Source organism: Saccostrea cucullata, unplaced genomic scaffold (assembly GCF_032062105.1).
Source record: "Saccostrea cucullata isolate Sc308-1 unplaced genomic scaffold, CSIRO_AGI_Scuc_v1 ctg7526, whole genome shotgun sequence".
NCBI classification, from domain to species: domain Eukaryota; kingdom Metazoa; phylum Mollusca; class Bivalvia; order Ostreida; family Ostreidae; genus Saccostrea; species Saccostrea cuccullata.
In genome coordinates, this window is record NW_026939337.1 from 11,826 (window position 1) to 31,291 (window position 19,466).

The 19,466-nt window shown below is 31.8% G+C and overlaps 1 protein-coding gene across 1 annotated transcript; it reads left to right on the forward strand.

Annotated features, from left to right (window-relative positions):
- Positions 1-1,649, forward strand: LOC134252905 (neuronal acetylcholine receptor subunit alpha-2-like). The gene is made up of 2 exons (XM_062735445.1): positions 1-57; positions 372-1,649. The coding sequence occupies exon 2, from the start codon at positions 376-378 to the stop codon at positions 1,537-1,539; it is 1,164 nt and encodes a 387-aa protein (XP_062591429.1). The 5' UTR covers positions 1-57; positions 372-375; the 3' UTR covers positions 1,540-1,649.
- The last annotated feature ends 17,817 nt before the right edge of the window (positions 1,650-19,466 follow it).

Sequence of the window (19,466 nt, forward strand, 5' to 3'; positions counted from 1 at the left end):
GAATATAAAAGTTTAGATATTCTAAGCAAAGTCATAGGACGAATATATCAGAAAGAGGTAAGAAAGTTTTTAAAAAATATTACAAGCTTCTAATGTGCATTTGCATGCTAATACAAAACACTTAAAGTATATATTCAGCATCCATAACCAGGAAAATAGTTCCTACGCATTCTCTGTGTATTATTGTAAGGTTACTTATACATTTGACTTCTATCATTTTATATACTAATATATTATAAAATCCAACATTTACATGTCATAAGTGTTAAATCAGCTGTTCCAAGCAAAATTGAAGAATATTTGCTTTGAATGGCGTTCTCTGCATGAATAAAGTCTCGTTAAAATTGGTTACTTTTTGCTTTTTCACAGAGAAATATGTTTGCCATTGTTGAACTTTTCATCGTCATCATGACATTATGGCCTCTCACGTCAACATCAAAAGCCGAACCACTCAATGATTTTCCTCAGAACTACACGAAGAACAATAAACAGACAGTTGTCGATATTTCTTTTAATGTCTTTCATTTAATTGACATTGATGACAGGAATGGTAAATTCACAGTTAATGGATATCTAGAAATGTCATGGATAGATTTGAATATTACAACAAATTTGGAAGACTCTCCGAAATATTTTAAGGAATCAGAGATCTGGACTCCAGAAATCCGTCAGATAAATCACAACAGTAGATTTGATTCTGAAAAAATGGTGGATGAAACAGTAATGTGTTACAGAGACGGTTCTGCATTGATGGTGAAAATGGACGTATTTACTTCGGAATGTCAAACAGATTTTTTCGAATTTCCATGGGATACTCAGAAATGTTCAATAGACATAGTGGCATGGGGATCCTTTGTGGGAGAAACTATTTTTAAAGCAGCTGAAAACAAAGTCAACACGAAACTTTACCAACAAAACAAGGACTGGATATTGATAGATACAAGAATCAGTGTTGACTTCATGGATTTTTTCACTAAACATAGAACTTTTCAAGTTTCAAGGGCTAAAATAGAGTTTACGATATCACGTCACTCATCATATTATGTATGTTTTCTGATCTTTCCCCTTACCCTGATGCAATTTCTTCAAATCCTTGTGTTTTGGATGCCTTGGGATTGTGGTGAAAGATCTAGCTTCTCGGTTACAGTTCTTCTTGCAATAGCCATTTATCTCACCTTAGTCGCTGAGTACATTCCAAAATCATCAAAAACTAACTACACATACATGGGAATGAAGGTGATTTATGATCTTTTGGTAGCAGGTTTTGTCCAGTTGAGTGTAATAATTGTTCATCGTGTTTACAGTAATAGTTGCCAGTTAGATATGAAAATCGTGAGATCCTGTAAAACCTGTGAAGTCTTCAACGACCCAGAAGAGACCAGTTCTGATATAAATCGCGAACACAACACTGTCTGGATAGATCGCGGAAAAACATTGGACAAATGTTTCTATAGGCTGACACTAGCACTCACAATAATTTCTTTAGTGTTTACTTTTCTCGTTTTCATTTATTCAAGAATAGAAATCCTGTACATGTAACACATTTCCTATAAACGTTTCTGCTAAAAAGTATATTTTTCATTCATGTTTTGATACTCTTCAGATTAAATGCTTGCATAGTAAAAAATTATGTAAACATTAAAAACCAACAACTTGACGAATTGAACTTGACCTTGGTGTTTGACCTACCTTTAAAAAACCCTAACCTTGTCCATAACTTTTAACATATTTGGTTTCCATTTGAGAAAATTTTACCTTGTCATATATATTGTCATACGGGGGGATGGGGGCTTCAGTGGTTTTTTTAACAAATACATACGTTTGTAGACAAAATGATTTACTTGTATCTGTGAAATAGCGTATAAGATGAATGATCAACCTTTTCAGGGAATTGGGATATAATGCACAGCTGTACATGGTCATCTTTTTCACATATTGAAAGTTTCGTATTTGATTTGTTTTTCGATTATCTTTTTTTTTCAAATTATATTTTTGATGCATTATATAACATCCATGTGTCAGTGTGTTACAACGCACTTTGAAAAATTACGCACTTTTAAACATTTTTTAAAAGTGCGTTAAATTTGGGACCAAGCTAAAGCACTTTGAAAAAATTAAAAATAATTTCAAAGTGCGTTAATATCGACCATATTAACGCACTTTGAAAAGAAATGTAAAGTTTGATCAATATATTTACAAATAATCGGTATAATAAATAATTGACCCTGGTTGGATAACTTTTTGGTGCTAAGCTAAGGTCAATTCAGGACATGAGATATTGACGTTTTAGATATTTTAGGTTTTGATAAACATTGTAAAAGGGAAATAGAGAGATGATTATTTAATACCATTATTTAGTTTCTTTTTAAAATTTCTAGTCTGTAATTAGCAGATGAAGAACGACTTAATCAATAGTATTTCTCTTAAGAAAAAAGGGCAATTTAATTTTCCAAGACTATGAAAATTCTTTCTCATACGTTTTACTGTACTTATAAAATTCTTGTTTTCAACTGTTTTAAGTTAATTTAATTATTGATAGTTTTCAACGTCATACCGGTAATGTAAATACGTAATTATCCATTGTTTGGGTATGGCATAGCCATCATAACCGGGTGAAGGGCAAGGGGAGGGGACTTAGTCCCTCCCCCTTCCCACTTATTTTGGAAAGATATGCATCATATAGGCATGGAAAATGCGGCTTTCCCTTTTGTGGGTTTATTACTCCCCTCCCCCGATTTTTTCTTACCGACGCCTTTGTATTGAAAGAGAAAGAGTTAATCTGAGAGATCTTTTTCCTGTCTTCTCCTCTTCTTGACGGGAGTAAATCAATTCATAAGTTTACTGAATGATATATAACACTGAAATAGAATCTTTCCATTACTTAAATCTAAAATCAGAACTTTTGTTTTTACATATTTTTTTTCAAAGTGCGTTAAGTGTATCCATGGTAAAATATATTGATGTAAACTCTTAACGCACTTTGAAAACTTTTTTCAAAGTGCATAATTTTTTCAAAGTGCGTTGCCACAGTCAAATATTTTCCTTTTTTTTTTTATTTTTCGATCATCTTTTCTTCCGTGTTAACATTCCCTACCAGTATGGATGTAAGATGAAAAGGATAAAGTCAAGGAGCTGTTTTTTCCGTTTAAAAATCAGTTCTTCATCTTGATACTGTTTAACTTATTTTTCACCATTCGATTTTATTTTTCATTTTGTTTTTCCTTATATCTGATTAGACAGTCGCCAAAAATCAGAGATATTGATTTAAATATTACGTTTTCATATTTATTCCTTACACCCATTTTCATCAGTCATCATTTTGTAGATTTTTTAAAAAAGAATTTTAGAGCTGTAATGTTGTTTTACTTAAATGTCATAACAAACTAGATGGTTCAAAATTAAGGATTTTTGTTTCTAATTGTACTTACCTTAATTTTTGTTAAACAAGGAAAGGAGTCACACTAATAAAATAATGTACCCCCATCCTCCCTGCATCTATATGCAAACTTTTTCCAAAATATCATTGGGATACTGTGGAAAAAGAGGTTTTCATGAAACTGTTTCTGTAAAATCAAAAGCAAAATGACTACGAGCCACAAAGCTCACCTGAGTTTATCGAACCTACCGTTTTCCCGATGCAAGTTTGGTAAACAAACGGTTAATAGTTACTTGGAAATCAGACCTGTATCATAAACTTTAATTTAACCTCCACCAAAAACGTTAACCTGCTCCAAAACATTAACATGGTCATTTCTTATCTGGATTGCAGCAACTGAAACCAACCTTGACTGCCAAAATAAAATTTATTAGAAGCATCTTGCATGAATATCTGATCAATCTGGGGCATAGAGTACATAAAAAGAAAACTATTTCTTAAACATTAACCTTGGACGCCGTCACCGACGTCTAGGGTATCACACATAAGCTCCCCCTCCCCATTATGGATGAGGTGAGCTAATAATGGAGCATAGCAAACACGGACCTCCAAAAAATTAGATGTGGGACCAGGGGCTATTGAGGAGTGAGCATTCCCTAACGGCATTTTGATACCCAATTTTAACTCCAATAAATTAGAATTCCAGGCTTTTTGATATCATTGACAACTGTTTTATCAACGAAAATGGAACTCGTAGATAAATTAAACTTACGTTGTCATTGGTCATTTGCAAATTCATTTTGTTAAAAAACATACTGATTGAAAACACAAGTACTCTGAAGTTGACACCAAAAAATCCTAGAGTTTCTGATTGTCAATATGTATGTTGTGTTTTGAAACCAGGTCTTTCAACAATCTATTGGAATTTCAATGTTACCAATTGCGCCCCATTATCAGCAAACCTATTTTTGTATTCATATGAAGCAGAATTTGTGCAAAATCTTATACGTGAAAAGAAGAATACACTTGATTTGGCCTTTTACTCGACATTTAGATATATATCGACGACGTATTTGCAATAAACAATGGTCATTTCCATTCTTATCTCAATTCAATATATCCTGATGAGCTTGAGATAAAGGATACCACAGAGTCTGACACATCTGTTTCATATTTAGATATTCTACTTAAAAAAGACCTTAATTATAATCTACCAACCATAAATATGATAAAAGCAATGATTTAAACTTCTATATCCTTAACTTCCCTTACTTTTACAGCAATATACTTGCATATGGAGCGTATGAGTATTTCACCGTTGTTTTGAGAGCATGCTCTACATATGAACAATTTCTAAAACGAGGTAAATTATGAACAAACAAGTTGACGAAATAAGAATATCAGCTGTATAACAAAATAGAAGTCGGACTGTTGTTCTGTCAGTATCTGTCAACTTTTCCTGAACCAAAAGTCTTTACATTTTCCCTTTCATACCTAATTTTTTATCAATCATCATTTTAAAGAATGAATAAGCATTTTCAAGCTGTAATGTTGTTCTACGGAAATGGCATAATAAACTATATATCTTAAGACAAACTCTTACAATTAAATATTGAAACTGATACCATCCCTGTTTGGTATTGCATTCTTAAATCTGTGAACTTATAAAATATGATATGAATCCATTCTTAACTAAATTGAATATAGTAAAATAAAAACAAAATTATGTCATCGGGGCTCGGAAAGAAGCAAAAGACGCTTTTTAATGATTTAGTCTTCATGATTTTACTTATTAATCTCTTTTGATTAAAATAGATGTCGTTAAAGTTTTTATTTAATTTCTGATTGTATTTAGAACACACTTTTGGGTATGACCCTTAGTATACTGGAAAATAGCATATCCAATGATCTCCTGGACTTGTTTTTTTTTCTTTCTAAAAAGTAATTTTTCAAGTTTGGAAATAGAAACAAGTCAAAAGGTAAAAGATCTAGCAAATACTGTTAATGTGTAAAAATATTAACTTTCTTTTTTATCCCGAAAACCCCTTTACCCTTCAGGGGTGCAGGGTTTGGACGCTGTCATGAAGAAATTTAATGTAGTGGATTCCTGATTCTAGGTCCTTCCTCTAATAAACCTTTCGATTTTTTTTTTTGCAAAAAGATTGTTTTCTAGACTCCTCCAAAAATTAAACTGTCTCCCCGAATACGAAATTGAACAATAGTACCACTAATATTTAAGAAAATTGCATATAAATATGTCTTTGTGTTCTTGCATACCTTTACTCTTGTCGGACCATTGCTGTTTTTATCAAGTACATCTTATGGTAAATTTTGTATTGAGTGTTTTAAGCAATAGATGCTCCATTATCTGTTTGAATATGAAACAAACTTGGATAACTACAGTTACTGATATTTTAAAATAATTGTTAAGACATTCCTACACTCTGTCGTTTTCACTCATTTTTCAAAATATAGGGTGATCTTTGAGTACCAAGCTTTTTTACCGTCAAACGTTTCTTAAAAACATTGTAAACTACTCCTGATATGATGTCTACCAAATTTGCTATGTGTTCTAAAGTCAGTCATACATTATCATATATTATTTGTTGAAATTGGGCAAATAGTACATAAGTTGTTATAATTTTTGTTGGCAAGGACGGTACCCAATTTTGATGCCCATTACATAATGTTTTATCTTTGAAATCCACTTGCTTATTTGTCTATAAAACAGGCATTGGTTGAGGTAAATGTCACATATTTCAGTGAAAATTTCTTTGGGATTTTTAACACGTTTTACAGCAGCTTTAATGAAGCTTTTATTTTTACTCTAGTTTATTAATTCTTTACCATTCATTTATAATGCAGTTTCTGCCCTTGCTTTTTAGCTTCTCACGATGAAACTATGTGATGAAAAGTGGTCACATAAACTGTTATTAATTCATTAAAGATTCAATAATGAGAGAAAGTCAAACTAAATGTCATATGATTTCTATGTTGTATGTCATCGAGCTAATGACATTATTTATTGAACGTCCCTCGTATATTTTACATCTCTACACATTTACGTTTTACCGCTATATGTTTTTCTGTAATTTCATTTTTTTTCTGCACACTTATAAAATATGGCATTGGTTTTTGACAATTTCTTTTAAAATATCTGTTTACTTTACGGAAGTAAACTTGCACACTGTTTCAACACATATAATATTTTTGTTAGCTTGTTTTTGATATCTTAAGCATTTTATACCATCTCAAGAGATGCAAGTTTTGTTGTTCTATCAGAATAATCATTTCTGAGGAAATAATTTCACCAATCTTCCCTTTTTCTAAGTAATTAAAGCTGATCTAATTAACATTCGCTTTTTGTTTAAAGAAGAATGATATACAGTGTTAGCAACATAATCAAATCAATTGATCAATTAACGAGAAATGTCATTAGAAAATTCGTATTCCTTGGTAGTATTGAAGCTTTTATATTTATTTCCTGAGACATAAAGAAATCTAGTTTTCTGTGATGTTCAGATATGAGATTTTGTGCCATTTTTTTTTTAAAATACCACATTTTATGCATACATCTGTACAATTGTAAGCATTAATACAAAATCTTTTATTTATTTTATATTATTTATTAAACTATCTATTTATGTATGAATCGTCAAATAAAATAGGGAAGTTAATGTGACTGGCCCTTGCTATTGTTTACTATTTAAATCAATAAAAAAAATCAAGCCACTGTAGGTTTTTAAAACAAGATGATAATTATCATAGTTAACCGACAAAATTTATCAACAAGTTAATATGGGGTAGGTTTAACTACACACTGTCAAGATATCTATGGAGATAACGAACAGTATTCAAGATCAAAAGTCCATAAAACAAAACAAAATAGGAGAGGAGCAAATACGGACCTCCAAAACATCAGAGGTGGGATCAAGTGCCATGGAGGAGTATGCATCCCCTGCCGACCTGTCACACACGCCGTGTGCTCCCTGTTATGATAGGGAAATAATGGGAAAATCCGTCGTCAATTCAGTGTATAAATAATGGATTAACAATTAGTATGAAAAATGTCAGTGAGAATTTGACTCAATGATAAAATGTATTTAAGGAATAATTGTCTTATTTTTCGATTTCATGAAGTGATCAATTGATTTGCTTACGTGATAATTTGCATAAAAGCCGAATATGCATAAAATTATGAAGCAAGCCAATCGATTGATCAGCTTCATGAAATAAAAAAATTTGACAGCTATTCCTTATATTTACATGCTTTGATTCCGCCAATCCACGTCCTCCAAGCCCTGCTACTGTCTAGCTGTTTGTCCCGCCCTGCACGTGTTTTTTTTTTGGAACCGCGCCAATACATTGATGGGGGAAATAAAGTACATTTACAATTGGTAATTTTCTCGGACAAAGACATTGGAAATGTAAATATTTGCTGACAAATTCATTGTATCGACCATCCCAAGAACTCACAAAATGATGAATTTAAACGAGACTGTTGATATTCTTGTTTCATCAGTTTGTCAATAGTTTACCTCGTTTTAGAAATTGTTAGTACGTAAAGCATGCTCTTGCGTATCGAATCAACTGAGATATATAAACTCTGTATGCAGGCGTTGAAGATATATTGCTGCATAAGTAAGCGGAGTTGACCATAGAAAAGTTAAAGTCGTCGCGTTTACCATAGAACTTGGTTATTTTACTATTAACTTCTTTTTCCAATAAAATATCCAAATACGAAACAGATGTTTCAGACTCTGTGGTATCTTTTTTTCTCAAGCTAACCACTTTTCACTGCGTCAATTGCTGTCTGATGGTTTACTTAGTCGTGCATGCGCATACATGTACATGTATAATTAGATCATTACAGCTCAACACACTTTCTAAACTCACATGAATGGTTTAAAGGTCAAATTCTTTTTGCAATGAAATGAACATCATCGACCTTTTATATGAGACATAGCCCGAATCTGTACGTAATATCTCATGTTAAAGGTATATATTCTTTAAATTTATACTCTTAAAGTTTTAAAGTCGATGTTTTAAATGGGACTTCATTAATAAATGATATGATGTAACATCTGTATGAATTCACTACAGGTATTTACAAACTAAAATTATCCAACTTTCTTTGATATTATTTAGTTGGAATTTTCAAATTGTCATCTTAAAGATGAGTATTTTTCGAAGTACTTTCACATTTTCCATACTCGTCGTGGTTTTGTCGAAATGTAGCGCTGATAAATGACAATTCTGCATAAAGATATCGTGTCAAAAGACAGGATAAAGAAGTATTGTTTATCTTATATTGAAATAGTTAATTGTTACAATTGAAAACATAATTCTTTTACATTTAGGGTATGAAACATAAAAATTTTGCGGTCGGGTCTATCTTTCATGATGCTAGATTCAGAAAGTAACCTTTGAAAAATCCCAGCTCTTTAACAGGAAAAGCAGTCGAACAAATTAAACATACTGTTATCATCTTGCGCTTTATAGAGTCATCTTATTGTACACAAATACAAGAGTTACATGATTTGCACTGTTTGTGAATCAATGCAAGGTAAAGAACTGCTTTAAAAAGAACGGGTACATAGACGACTACATTGGACAAGAAACCACAAAAACATTTTAGAACTATCACAATCCATGCTCCAAAAGTATATCAAAATCTTACCAATAATTATGTGTGAATAGTGTTTTAAGTTAGTTAAATAAACTAAAAAATAAGGAGGATATCACTTTTGAGATATATTTTGTTGACTCATTACACAATTTCGCATAATAACAATGTGACCTTAATTTGTGCGAAAAACTATGTGAGCTTAGAAAGTGCGTTGAGCTGTATTTACCCTATGAATTGTTTAATTTTTTTCGTTTTTTTATCATGATACTTCTGCTGTGTTTGCTCTCTCTCTCTTTCTGTTCTGTTGCCCGATAAACTTGAGAAAATAGTATCAGATTGTTTTAGCAAGGTATACGTCATGTACGGGGTAGGTAGATTATAACAAAGAACACGATTTCAAGCATATGACCAACAGCCCCAATTTCTCTCAATTCAACGGACTACATGGTACAATGTAGATAGAAATAAACCTAGTGCAATCTCCATATTCATGAGGGTAAATCCGACAAAAAAGCACACTATTAAAGAAGAATTGCTGCTTATCACGTGTATACTTAATGTGTAATCCCAAGCATAATTTCTTCAAGACAAGAGTACATTTAAAAATTTTTGTCAGCATTACGGAAAGTCTATGATCATCATTATGTCCTTGTCGACTAATAGATCGACTTTTAACTGACATTGTGCACAACAATTGCATTGCCAAGTTTTATTCTAGTTTTCACTACAGAATACACCTTTTACCTGATTAACAGAGTACACGCACGGCATCTGTGACCGGTTAACGGATTGGGAAATTTCCTTCAAGATGTGCCTATTTCCACCCCTGGTGATTATTTTACACTTCATAATATATACCCCACATTCTAAGGCAGATTGAACTTACAGTTTATATATTCTGCATAAACTTTAATGATCAATGTGATTACCAAATCGTTTCTGACATGTGATATGTTAAATAAAGAACCATACCTACATGTATACTTTTGTGTCAAGGAAACATTCCAATTTTCTTCACCAGCTGGCAAACTTCGTTTTCTAAGCCAAGCACAGTAGTCTTGTTTTGTACAAAACTTTGCTGTAATATTTCTACAAATACTTTCTGAGACGTTAGTTCTTTTTCTAATTGACAACTGTTTCGTTCAGCTTCAAAACTTCTACTCTGTTCTGGAGCTCATTGACCCTTTTATCTAGCTCTACCACGAGCAGGCCGAGTGTTTGGTGTAAAATGACTCCCTTTGAAAAGAGTGTAGTCGGCTTTTGGCCGTTTCCATGAAGTAGTCCGTAAGTCATTTTAACAAAAATGAAACAAATAAAAAATCTTCAGCGGTAAAAGACAAATTATTCCAGTCTTTCAATAAGAGCTCGCAGCTATGTGGGCCCTTTAGCCTTTTGGCTATCACTTATGCAGACTTACATGTATAGATGTATGCCTATATATTTGCAATGCTTGGCTGGTGTTTCTGTTACCAACTAGAGAACTTTGCAAAAGGCCGATCCTTGTCATTCATTATTTGGGGATTTGCAAATCAGTAATGATATACCTTTCACTCAAGATCTTTGTTTAGTTTGTTTAATCTAGTTAAATGCTGTTTCTTTGCGTAATCTTACAATGAAAAGATAAAAAAGAAAAATCCAGACGCGGTATGAATCGAAAGGTCAATGATCACAGTGTTTTGGGATTTCCACAGGTTCTATGATAAATATCCACAAATACTTCTTTTAAGATAGTAAGATAATAAGATAACAAACAATATTCAAGCTCCCTAAGATAAAATATATGGAGATAAAGAACAATATTCAAACTCAAAAGTCCTTTAAAAAATACTAATCTGAAGCAGATCAATCTGCTTCCTCCAAAACATAAGATGTGGGATCACGTGCCATGGAGGAGTAAGCATCCCCTGTTGACCGGTCACATCAGCTAAAAGCTTCTTGTCATGATCGCGACATAACTAAAAAGTCCGTCAGTAATTCCATGTGTAAACAGCTTAACAAGTAGTATGAAAAAAAGTCAGTCAGCTTTTGACTCAATTATAAATTTCATTTTCTGACAAGGCCAGTTTATTGACCATAGATTTTACGAAATGATGTCTATAAACGAAAGTGCTGATATCCTTGTTTCATCAAATGTTTGTCAATAACTTACCTCGATTTAGAAATTGTTCATACCTGCACGTAGAATATGCTCTTGCATAGCGAATCAGTTGAGAGATAAGACCGCGGAACATTAACTGGCAAAATTGGAAATATACAACTTACGTCATTTCTATCTGTTACAATCAAAACATTCAGTGATAGACAATGAAATGGGCGGATACAATTCGACCTGGACGTAGGGAAAACATCGGAATGAAATTGCAGATCGAAATTCATTTTCATCCCCCTCAGCTACGCTAGAAGGCACATTATTACTGATTGACCCAGAAGACAAATAATTTCAATTTTGGTACAGTTTGAATTTTTTATCCAGTGTTTTAAAAAAAATTAATATTTAAGGAACAAACATTTCATTTCTGTTTGGTAAACATATGTATATCTTTTTGTTGGTCGGGAAGGGGGGCTGAACGATTTTCAAATAAAGTTGTCCAACAGTTTTCAGTGAGAATAAGTATAAATCTCATGCAATCTTATAATCCTAGAAATAAAATATATTGTCATGTTCAGCCATGACCTGACTCGACAATTTTTTTTTATCCCCCCCCCTCTAGAATCAAATATCTCCTAAAAAATAATCTTTGTCATCTATGATCTTTCGCGTTCTTAAAATTATAAGCTAAAACTCATATTAATGGGAACTACAAACAATATGTATTCGGGAGTTGAAATTAGTTGATTTTTGAATCATACATTCACTCTTTGCTTTGAAAACAGCTCAGGTGGAATGAAAATGAATTTCGATCTGCAATTTCAATCCGATGTTTTCCCCACGTTCCGCGTCGAATTGTATCCGCCCATTTCATTGTCTATCACTGAATCATGTTGAATATTTTGATTGTAACAGATAGAAAAGACGTAAGCTGTATATTTCCAATTTTGCCAGTTAATGTTCCGCGGTCTTATAATCCCCGTATGCAGGAGATGAGGGTATGTTGCTGTACAAGTAGGAGATGATGACAATTTAAATGTTAAAGTCGTTACATTTATCATAAAGTTTGGTCGTTAGATGACAATCAACGTCCTTTTCAAGTAAAATATTCATATATGAAACAAATGTGTCAGACTCTGTAGTCGCCTTTATATCAAGCTGACCTTGACAAACCGATCATGTATCGACATCAGAATGAAAAAATTCATTATCAATTGACAATACATCGTCGATTTATCTAAATATCGAGTCGAAGGCCCCAACAAGTGGGAAAAATGTACATGAACGACAAATTTAAAAATGATAAAATGTTGATATCACAAAAGATGCAGTAGGAGGGTTGAGAAACCTTGTGATTTTTGTTTAATTCATTATGAACAAGTACCAATCGTAAAAAAATGGAAAAAATTTTACAGACTGAAGTTTTTTTTCAGTCATGAAATGGATCTGTCGCATTTATATATGTATATATATATATATATATATATATATATATATATATATATATATATATATATATATATATATATATATATATATATATATATATATATATATATATATATATATATATATACATTTTTTTTTTAAATCTTATTAAAGACTTAATTTTTATTATTTATTAATTCTTTGATTTTTTAAAGAATATATTTTATTAAACATAATATGATTAAAATAAAAATTACGAGTTCGATATTTTTTCAAGGCATGGCTTTAGGAACCGGGGGCACGGGGAGACACAAATAATGAGAAAACAAAGCTACAATACGCTTTTGCCCTCTAAATAATATTGATAATGAGGTCTGATGACGTCTGATATTTTAGGCTCGGTAGTTGACAGCCCCCAGTTGAAAATATGAACGTGTCCCCACCCACACCTGCTGAAATTGCTTCCTATATGCCTGCTATATAGCAAAACAACTTTGAAGTATTGTGCAATGATAGGTTTTAAAAATGTTGAAATAATGATTATATATATTTTGTTAATCTGGATTTTTAACCCTTGGATAATTTCTAAAAATAAATGTAAAACTCTCCTAAAAACTTGTTCAACGATGTGCATCAGACCTTCAAGATTTTTGTGGTAATGCAATCTAGAACGTTAGGACGATTTATTTTTTAAAATCAGAGAATTGTATGAAAAAGGTATAGAAAAGGTAGGAACCCTACTGTAATCTTAATGTAAAAGCAAATAGAAAATAATGTTAGTTTCGAAAAGAACTTTTCTATAAAATACAATGATTACCACTCAATAATTCATTAACTTATGTAAAATAACAATAATACGACCTCATAACTGTATTTTGATTTACCTGACATTTAGATATACAATATATTTGGTACTTTTTTTAGATATTAAAATGTGTTATCAACTCTTGCTCTCTATTGTCATGATGGCATTGTGTGATGTTACATTTTCATCGAGATACGAACTTCGGAAAGATCTCCTTAATAATTACGAAAAAGGCTTACTTCCTAATGACACCGCTACAGTTGTGACAGTTAACTTCAATGCCTTTCGCTTAATAGAATTTGACGATAAAAATGGAAAGTTTACGATAAGCGGGTATCTCGAGGTGCATTGGACAGATTTTCGAATCGCCGAAAATTGGAACCTCTCTTCACATCAGTCACAAGATATCCCATCGATGTACTTCAAAGAATCGGAAGTCTGGACACCAAATGTTCTCCAGATTAATCCGTACAGCAGATCTGATTCCGAAAAACTGAAAGATGAATCCGTCATGTTTTTCCCGACTGGATCAGCATTAATGTTGAAAGGTGACATCTTCTCATCAGAATGCAAAGCAGATTTCACCTATTTTCCTCACGACACACAAAATTGTTCGATTTACCTTGTTGTATGGGGGTACTATATGGAGGAAGTTATCCTATATCCATACAACAATAAAGTTAACATGGATAATTATGAGAAAAACAACCTTTGGGATATGGAAGACACAAGAATAAGTCTAAATATTCTGAACACAAATCAGGATTCATCGAAAATCCGAGTACTTAAAATTGAGTTTGAAATCAACCGCCGTTCAACATATTATGTACTATTTTTAATTATGCCAATAGTTCTAATGGAAATTCTCCAGGTTTTTGTTTTCATGTTACCATGGGATTGTGGTGAAAGAGCGAGTTATTCTATCACTGTTCTTCTATCAATAGCTGTATACTTGACAATTATCACCGAACAAATTCCAAAGTCATCCGAACCCAACATCTCCGTCGTAGCCAAGAAACTTTTCACAGATCTTTGCATTGGGTGTGTTGTTCAAATATTTGTTATTATCAGTCTGCATATCTACAATTTTAGTCAACTGAAACATCAAGCAATTACACAATCATGTTGCCGGGATATATTGATTTGGGCACAGAAGAAAGATTGGATAGCCATTGGACACCGTTTGGACATAACGTTTGTTGTTATAACGGTTGCTGCAATATTTGCTGCCAATGCTTACTTGTTGTCAAACTTAGTAATAATTAAAAACTTTTCTTTGTAGGAAACAAAACACAAACCCTGGAGTGGAAATAAAACGGCTTTATAGATTTTTCAGTCTTTTTCTGGCTTTTGAAATTCCAGAATTATAACAAAATTTAATTTGAACAATTTACTTTTATACGAGTTAAACTCTCATTTCATTGATATTTTGTTGACAGGTAATGAATTAAAATATTCAAAAAACAAATTTCAGCGTGATGATCATGAAAACAGGGTTGACTGATCAAGACAGATAATCTATGCTTTTTGTGTGTGGGCCGCAAGTGTAAATGTGTTTAATGCCGAAATGATTGATACAACCAATATTTACATTTCTCCTAGATGAACCTATTGAAGAAAAAATATGTTCCATTTGTATAAACTTATTAGGGGATCAGAGGTCATAACATGACTGAATCACATGGAGGGAAGGTATTTTTTCTGTTATTGAAACTGATTTCGAAAAGTTTTTCTAACTTCATCGGAACGAAAAAGATAAAATAATTCAAACGTAAGAATTCTGATTAATCACCAGATGTCCATTAATACTTCTTTCGGCGTGAGGAATGTTTTAGATAGCACTAAAAGTCTAAAACCGTGCTTGCCTTTTTAACTAACAATTTCTTTCGAAGTATGTTAACTGAAACAGATGATACCACCGCTTTTGATATCACATATATAAAGTACTCAAATAATATAAAAATTATTCATAGAAGCGATCGTTGTTCTTTCTTTCTGTACAGAGATTTCCTAAATTGGACCGCTAAACATCAATGTAAATAAATACTCAAATGTTGGAGCGATACAAACTTTCAAAACAAACCATATACCAAGGCTATAAGTCTTCACAGGATTTGATCACGTGACCAACCAAGTTCATTTCCCTTCTTAAATATGTATGTTAAAATATTTTAGCATATTCGAATTTATTGTGTCAGCTTTATATGAGATATCCAGCTTATTGGGATGAGGAGTGGTGGGGGTTATGCCCCTAATTGGATTTTTTTTATTGAAATGGTTATTATCAACATCACACAGAATAATTTCATTTTTCTTATGATTGAAGTAGACAGATTTATGCTCCCTTGGACTTTTAAAAGTTCCAATTATTTGCAGTTTCCATTCATTTCCTTTACAGAGGATGCATATATTGAAATTAAATTTAGCATACAAATTGATCATAAAAATATCTAGGTCAATTTCTAGGTAGGATCGAGTCATTTTGACAGAATTATGTCCTTTGGACTTAGAAAAATCCCAATAATATTCGAGGGAGGGGATATGTTCTTTTGTTTTGGTTGATGTTTTTGTAAATGTTCTGTATGTACTGGGTACGTCTTTAAGAAAAATTACACCAAACCGCATTCTTTAAGGTCTCAGACTACTCTCTAATACTCAGCAGGTCATATTATCAGTGTTTCGAATAACCATGGATATTTAATATAATTTATAAAAATAACAATCTGATTTAAATCAGCTGTTTTGATACGCTACCGCTTACGAACGTTCGTGCGAACGGTAGCGTATCAGAACGGTAGCGTATGAGAACAGTTGATTTTAATCAGTACGAACGTTCGTTAGCGGTAGCGTATCAGAACAGCAGATTTTAATCAGATTGTAATAATTAATCATTACTGACAAGAAATAGTAAAAAATGCCCTTTCAAAAGACTTCATTTTTGTTCTATTTAGTAATCTTTTACATTCAAAAGCTTTCAGAGGCTTCACCTTTAGGGGAATCTCAAGGCGCCCAATAACCAGCTCGCCTCACTCTTCTTTAAATCCTCTATCAACCCTTGATTGTATAAAGTAACTTTTTCCAACTTATAAAATGTTTCAAATATTAACAAGCCTATAGTAATGTTCGACAACATCCCAGGTAATAAAACAGTTTAAAATACTATGCAACATTTTTGGTGCATAATGTGATCCATACTGAAAAACTGTAGTCAATATTTTTTAAATGTTCACCCAACCGAAATGTCCATTGCTGGAAAATTAAACTAATACAAATTCTAGATAACACAGCAGCTATACATCGTCGATATATCTAAACATGGAGTTTAAAACCATAATACGTGTTTTTTTCACTTATAATATTTTGAACAAATTCTCCATGCATTATGTAAAATCAGATTGTTTTTAGGAAATAATTTTAGAAATGACCACGTCACTTACAAGGTAATTGAAATTAAGAGTTCCATTTTTATTGAAAAATCAGCTGGTATTTATGATGACAAAAAGTCTGAACCTTAATTTAACGTGGGGAATGATTGTATATCAAGTTGAAAAGTCATAAGTTTAAATATTGTTGGTATTGATAAAATTTTTTGAGTCTAAATTTTCAAAAATTCCTCTGGTCATTTTAAGTCTCAATCAAAGGATCAGTCTCCACGTCCCAAAGTATATATAATTGTACTATTCATGTATAGAGGGCCCCGAGGAAGACTAGTACATTGCATTAATCAGGTTACCCTCTTTAAATAAAGTATTGTTGTTATTATTACATGTATTATTATTAAAGAAGGGATAACATATAAAACTCATTTCCGGGTGTGTCAGAACATTATACCTCTTCTCCACGCCTTTGACCGGTCCATAGATATGTGCATATAAAAATGTTTAAAGACAACAAAGTACATGTATTTTAAAGACAATAAGCCTTTTTTCTGTTATCAAAAATGCATACAAATACAGTGTATAGTTATTTTGTCTTGTTGTAATATTTTATCGATTGATTTTGCTGCTATTCGTTCACTCTCCTTTCAACATTTATTCCAACATTCCACAAAAGCGTTATAACGATTGCGTACACACTCCGGGTACGAAGGACTTGTTCTTCTGATATTGCAGATTCTCATGGTGATGAAGTAAACATCGATACAGAGACATTTGCAAAAGTTGTTTTTATATTTTGTGTGACAACCATAGGCAAGCGAAACCAAGACAAACATCAGAGCAATGCGGCAAAACATCGCAAATTCCTGAAAAAAAAGTACATATGTATAACTAAATAATATATCTAATAAAAAGTTTTTAAAAGGTAAGATAAGCTAATGAGACCAAAGTTTTGCAATTGAATATGCAAGATGAACATTCCTAATGACAACGCTTTAGCACATTAATCCTACATAGATTTTACATCAATACATCAATGTATTTTATTATTTCTTAAAAAGAAAAGATTAATTTTCACGCTATCATCCCAACTCAAAAGTTATGTAAAATCCTGTGACTTAACTTAATTGTTAAATGGCTAACCTTGAAGTATAACTTGATTAATAAAACGATTAAAATTACATCTTAAATGTGTGTCAAAAATATCAGTTTTGAAAGTTTTTTTTTAATAATGAAAATATTTTCCTATGCTGTTTTGTTAAACATTTTAAACATTTTTAGCGAACTTGAACGCTTTGAATATAAACGTTTTATAATTTATTGTTTAATGGCAAAATGTTTTTAAGTAGTTATTTTCTTTTTTCGATAGAAAAGTAAAAGTTTTTTTTAAATAAAAGTTTACTAAAATGAATGTAACTTTCGTCAATTTTTATAAATTGCTTTATTTATAAGAATAAATTAAAAACATTAAAAAATTACCCCCGGTATATAATTTTATATATATTAATTGAATGACAAAAGTTTTTATCTAAAGATGTTTGTTAAGCAATACAGAAATTGTTAATAGCTAGAATTGAAGTAATTTACCTGAATATCTGCACAATATTTTCTGGTAACAAAAAGCGTGTAATGAAATTGAGACGTCAGTACGATATTTTATATATCATGTGCCTCCTGCTAATTCTATCACTTTTGAGGTGTCTGTTTTAAGAGTATTCACATATAAATAATATCCGGGAGAATACTGTTACATCAATTGTTTAGAGAACAACAGTCAAAATATTCAAAGATACAGAAGGCATTTTGGCAACCTTTCAAATTTCTCAAAAAGATCCGTATGAAACATAATTGTTCTTAATTCATATCTAATGCGCAGGTATGATTTGTATAAGGATGTTTGCTGGTTTGATCTGTATATTTTTTACTTTTCTATAAATACGTAGTATATAGTGATAACATCATTGCCCTTCTATTTCAATCGTGTACTCGTCTCCAGCTTGCAATTAACTTGAGATCAAATCAAACCATATTCTTAAGATTAAAAGAAAACCTTTGAAGTACAGTTAAGGCATTTTTGCAACGCAGAAGCAATGAAATAGCCATGTAAGAATTCAAGGGGGAAATTCTAAACTCATTTTGAATCTCTATGAATCAAAGCTAAAAATAGCTTTTGTAATTCAACACTGCACTTTCTGTAGGTGATTTTCTTCTCACAATTTTTCAAATAAAGTCCAAATTAAAATCCCTGACGGAGATTTTATGAACTTTGCAACCGGGTGAAGAAGTTTATGAAAATAATGTTAAATGTTAAAAATGACCGGGATAATACATATGCCTTCGGCCTTCACAGGATTTGATCACATGACCGACCCACTTCAATTCCCATTGAAGTTTATAAACTTGTTATTTATTTCTTAAAAGAAAAATAAGTGTTCTTGTTTCAACAACTTGTTTGTCATAACAGGGGGGAGGGGGAAATATGCCACTTTAAGATAATATTGAAACATTTCATGCATTTAGCATTTAATTTCTGTATTAACTCGGGAAGGTCCTTTCTTTTCTAGCTTTTCTAACTTTGTTTCATTATGACAACTTTAATAGTAACAATAATGACATTAAAGGCAATAAAATAAGTCAGGATTGAAGAAAGAAAAAATGACTAAGAAAAGACTTTATGAAATGTAAAATCGGTATGGTAAAAATATACTTTATTTCCTTATATGATGAAGTGTGGGAAGGAAATGAATTTTCGGTTCTGTATA

What these genes read in the sequence shown, in the direction of transcription:
- LOC134252905 (XM_062735445.1), top strand. Translation starts at nt 376, where the DNA reads ATGTTTGCCATTGTTGAACTTTTCATCGTCATCATGACATTATGGCCT.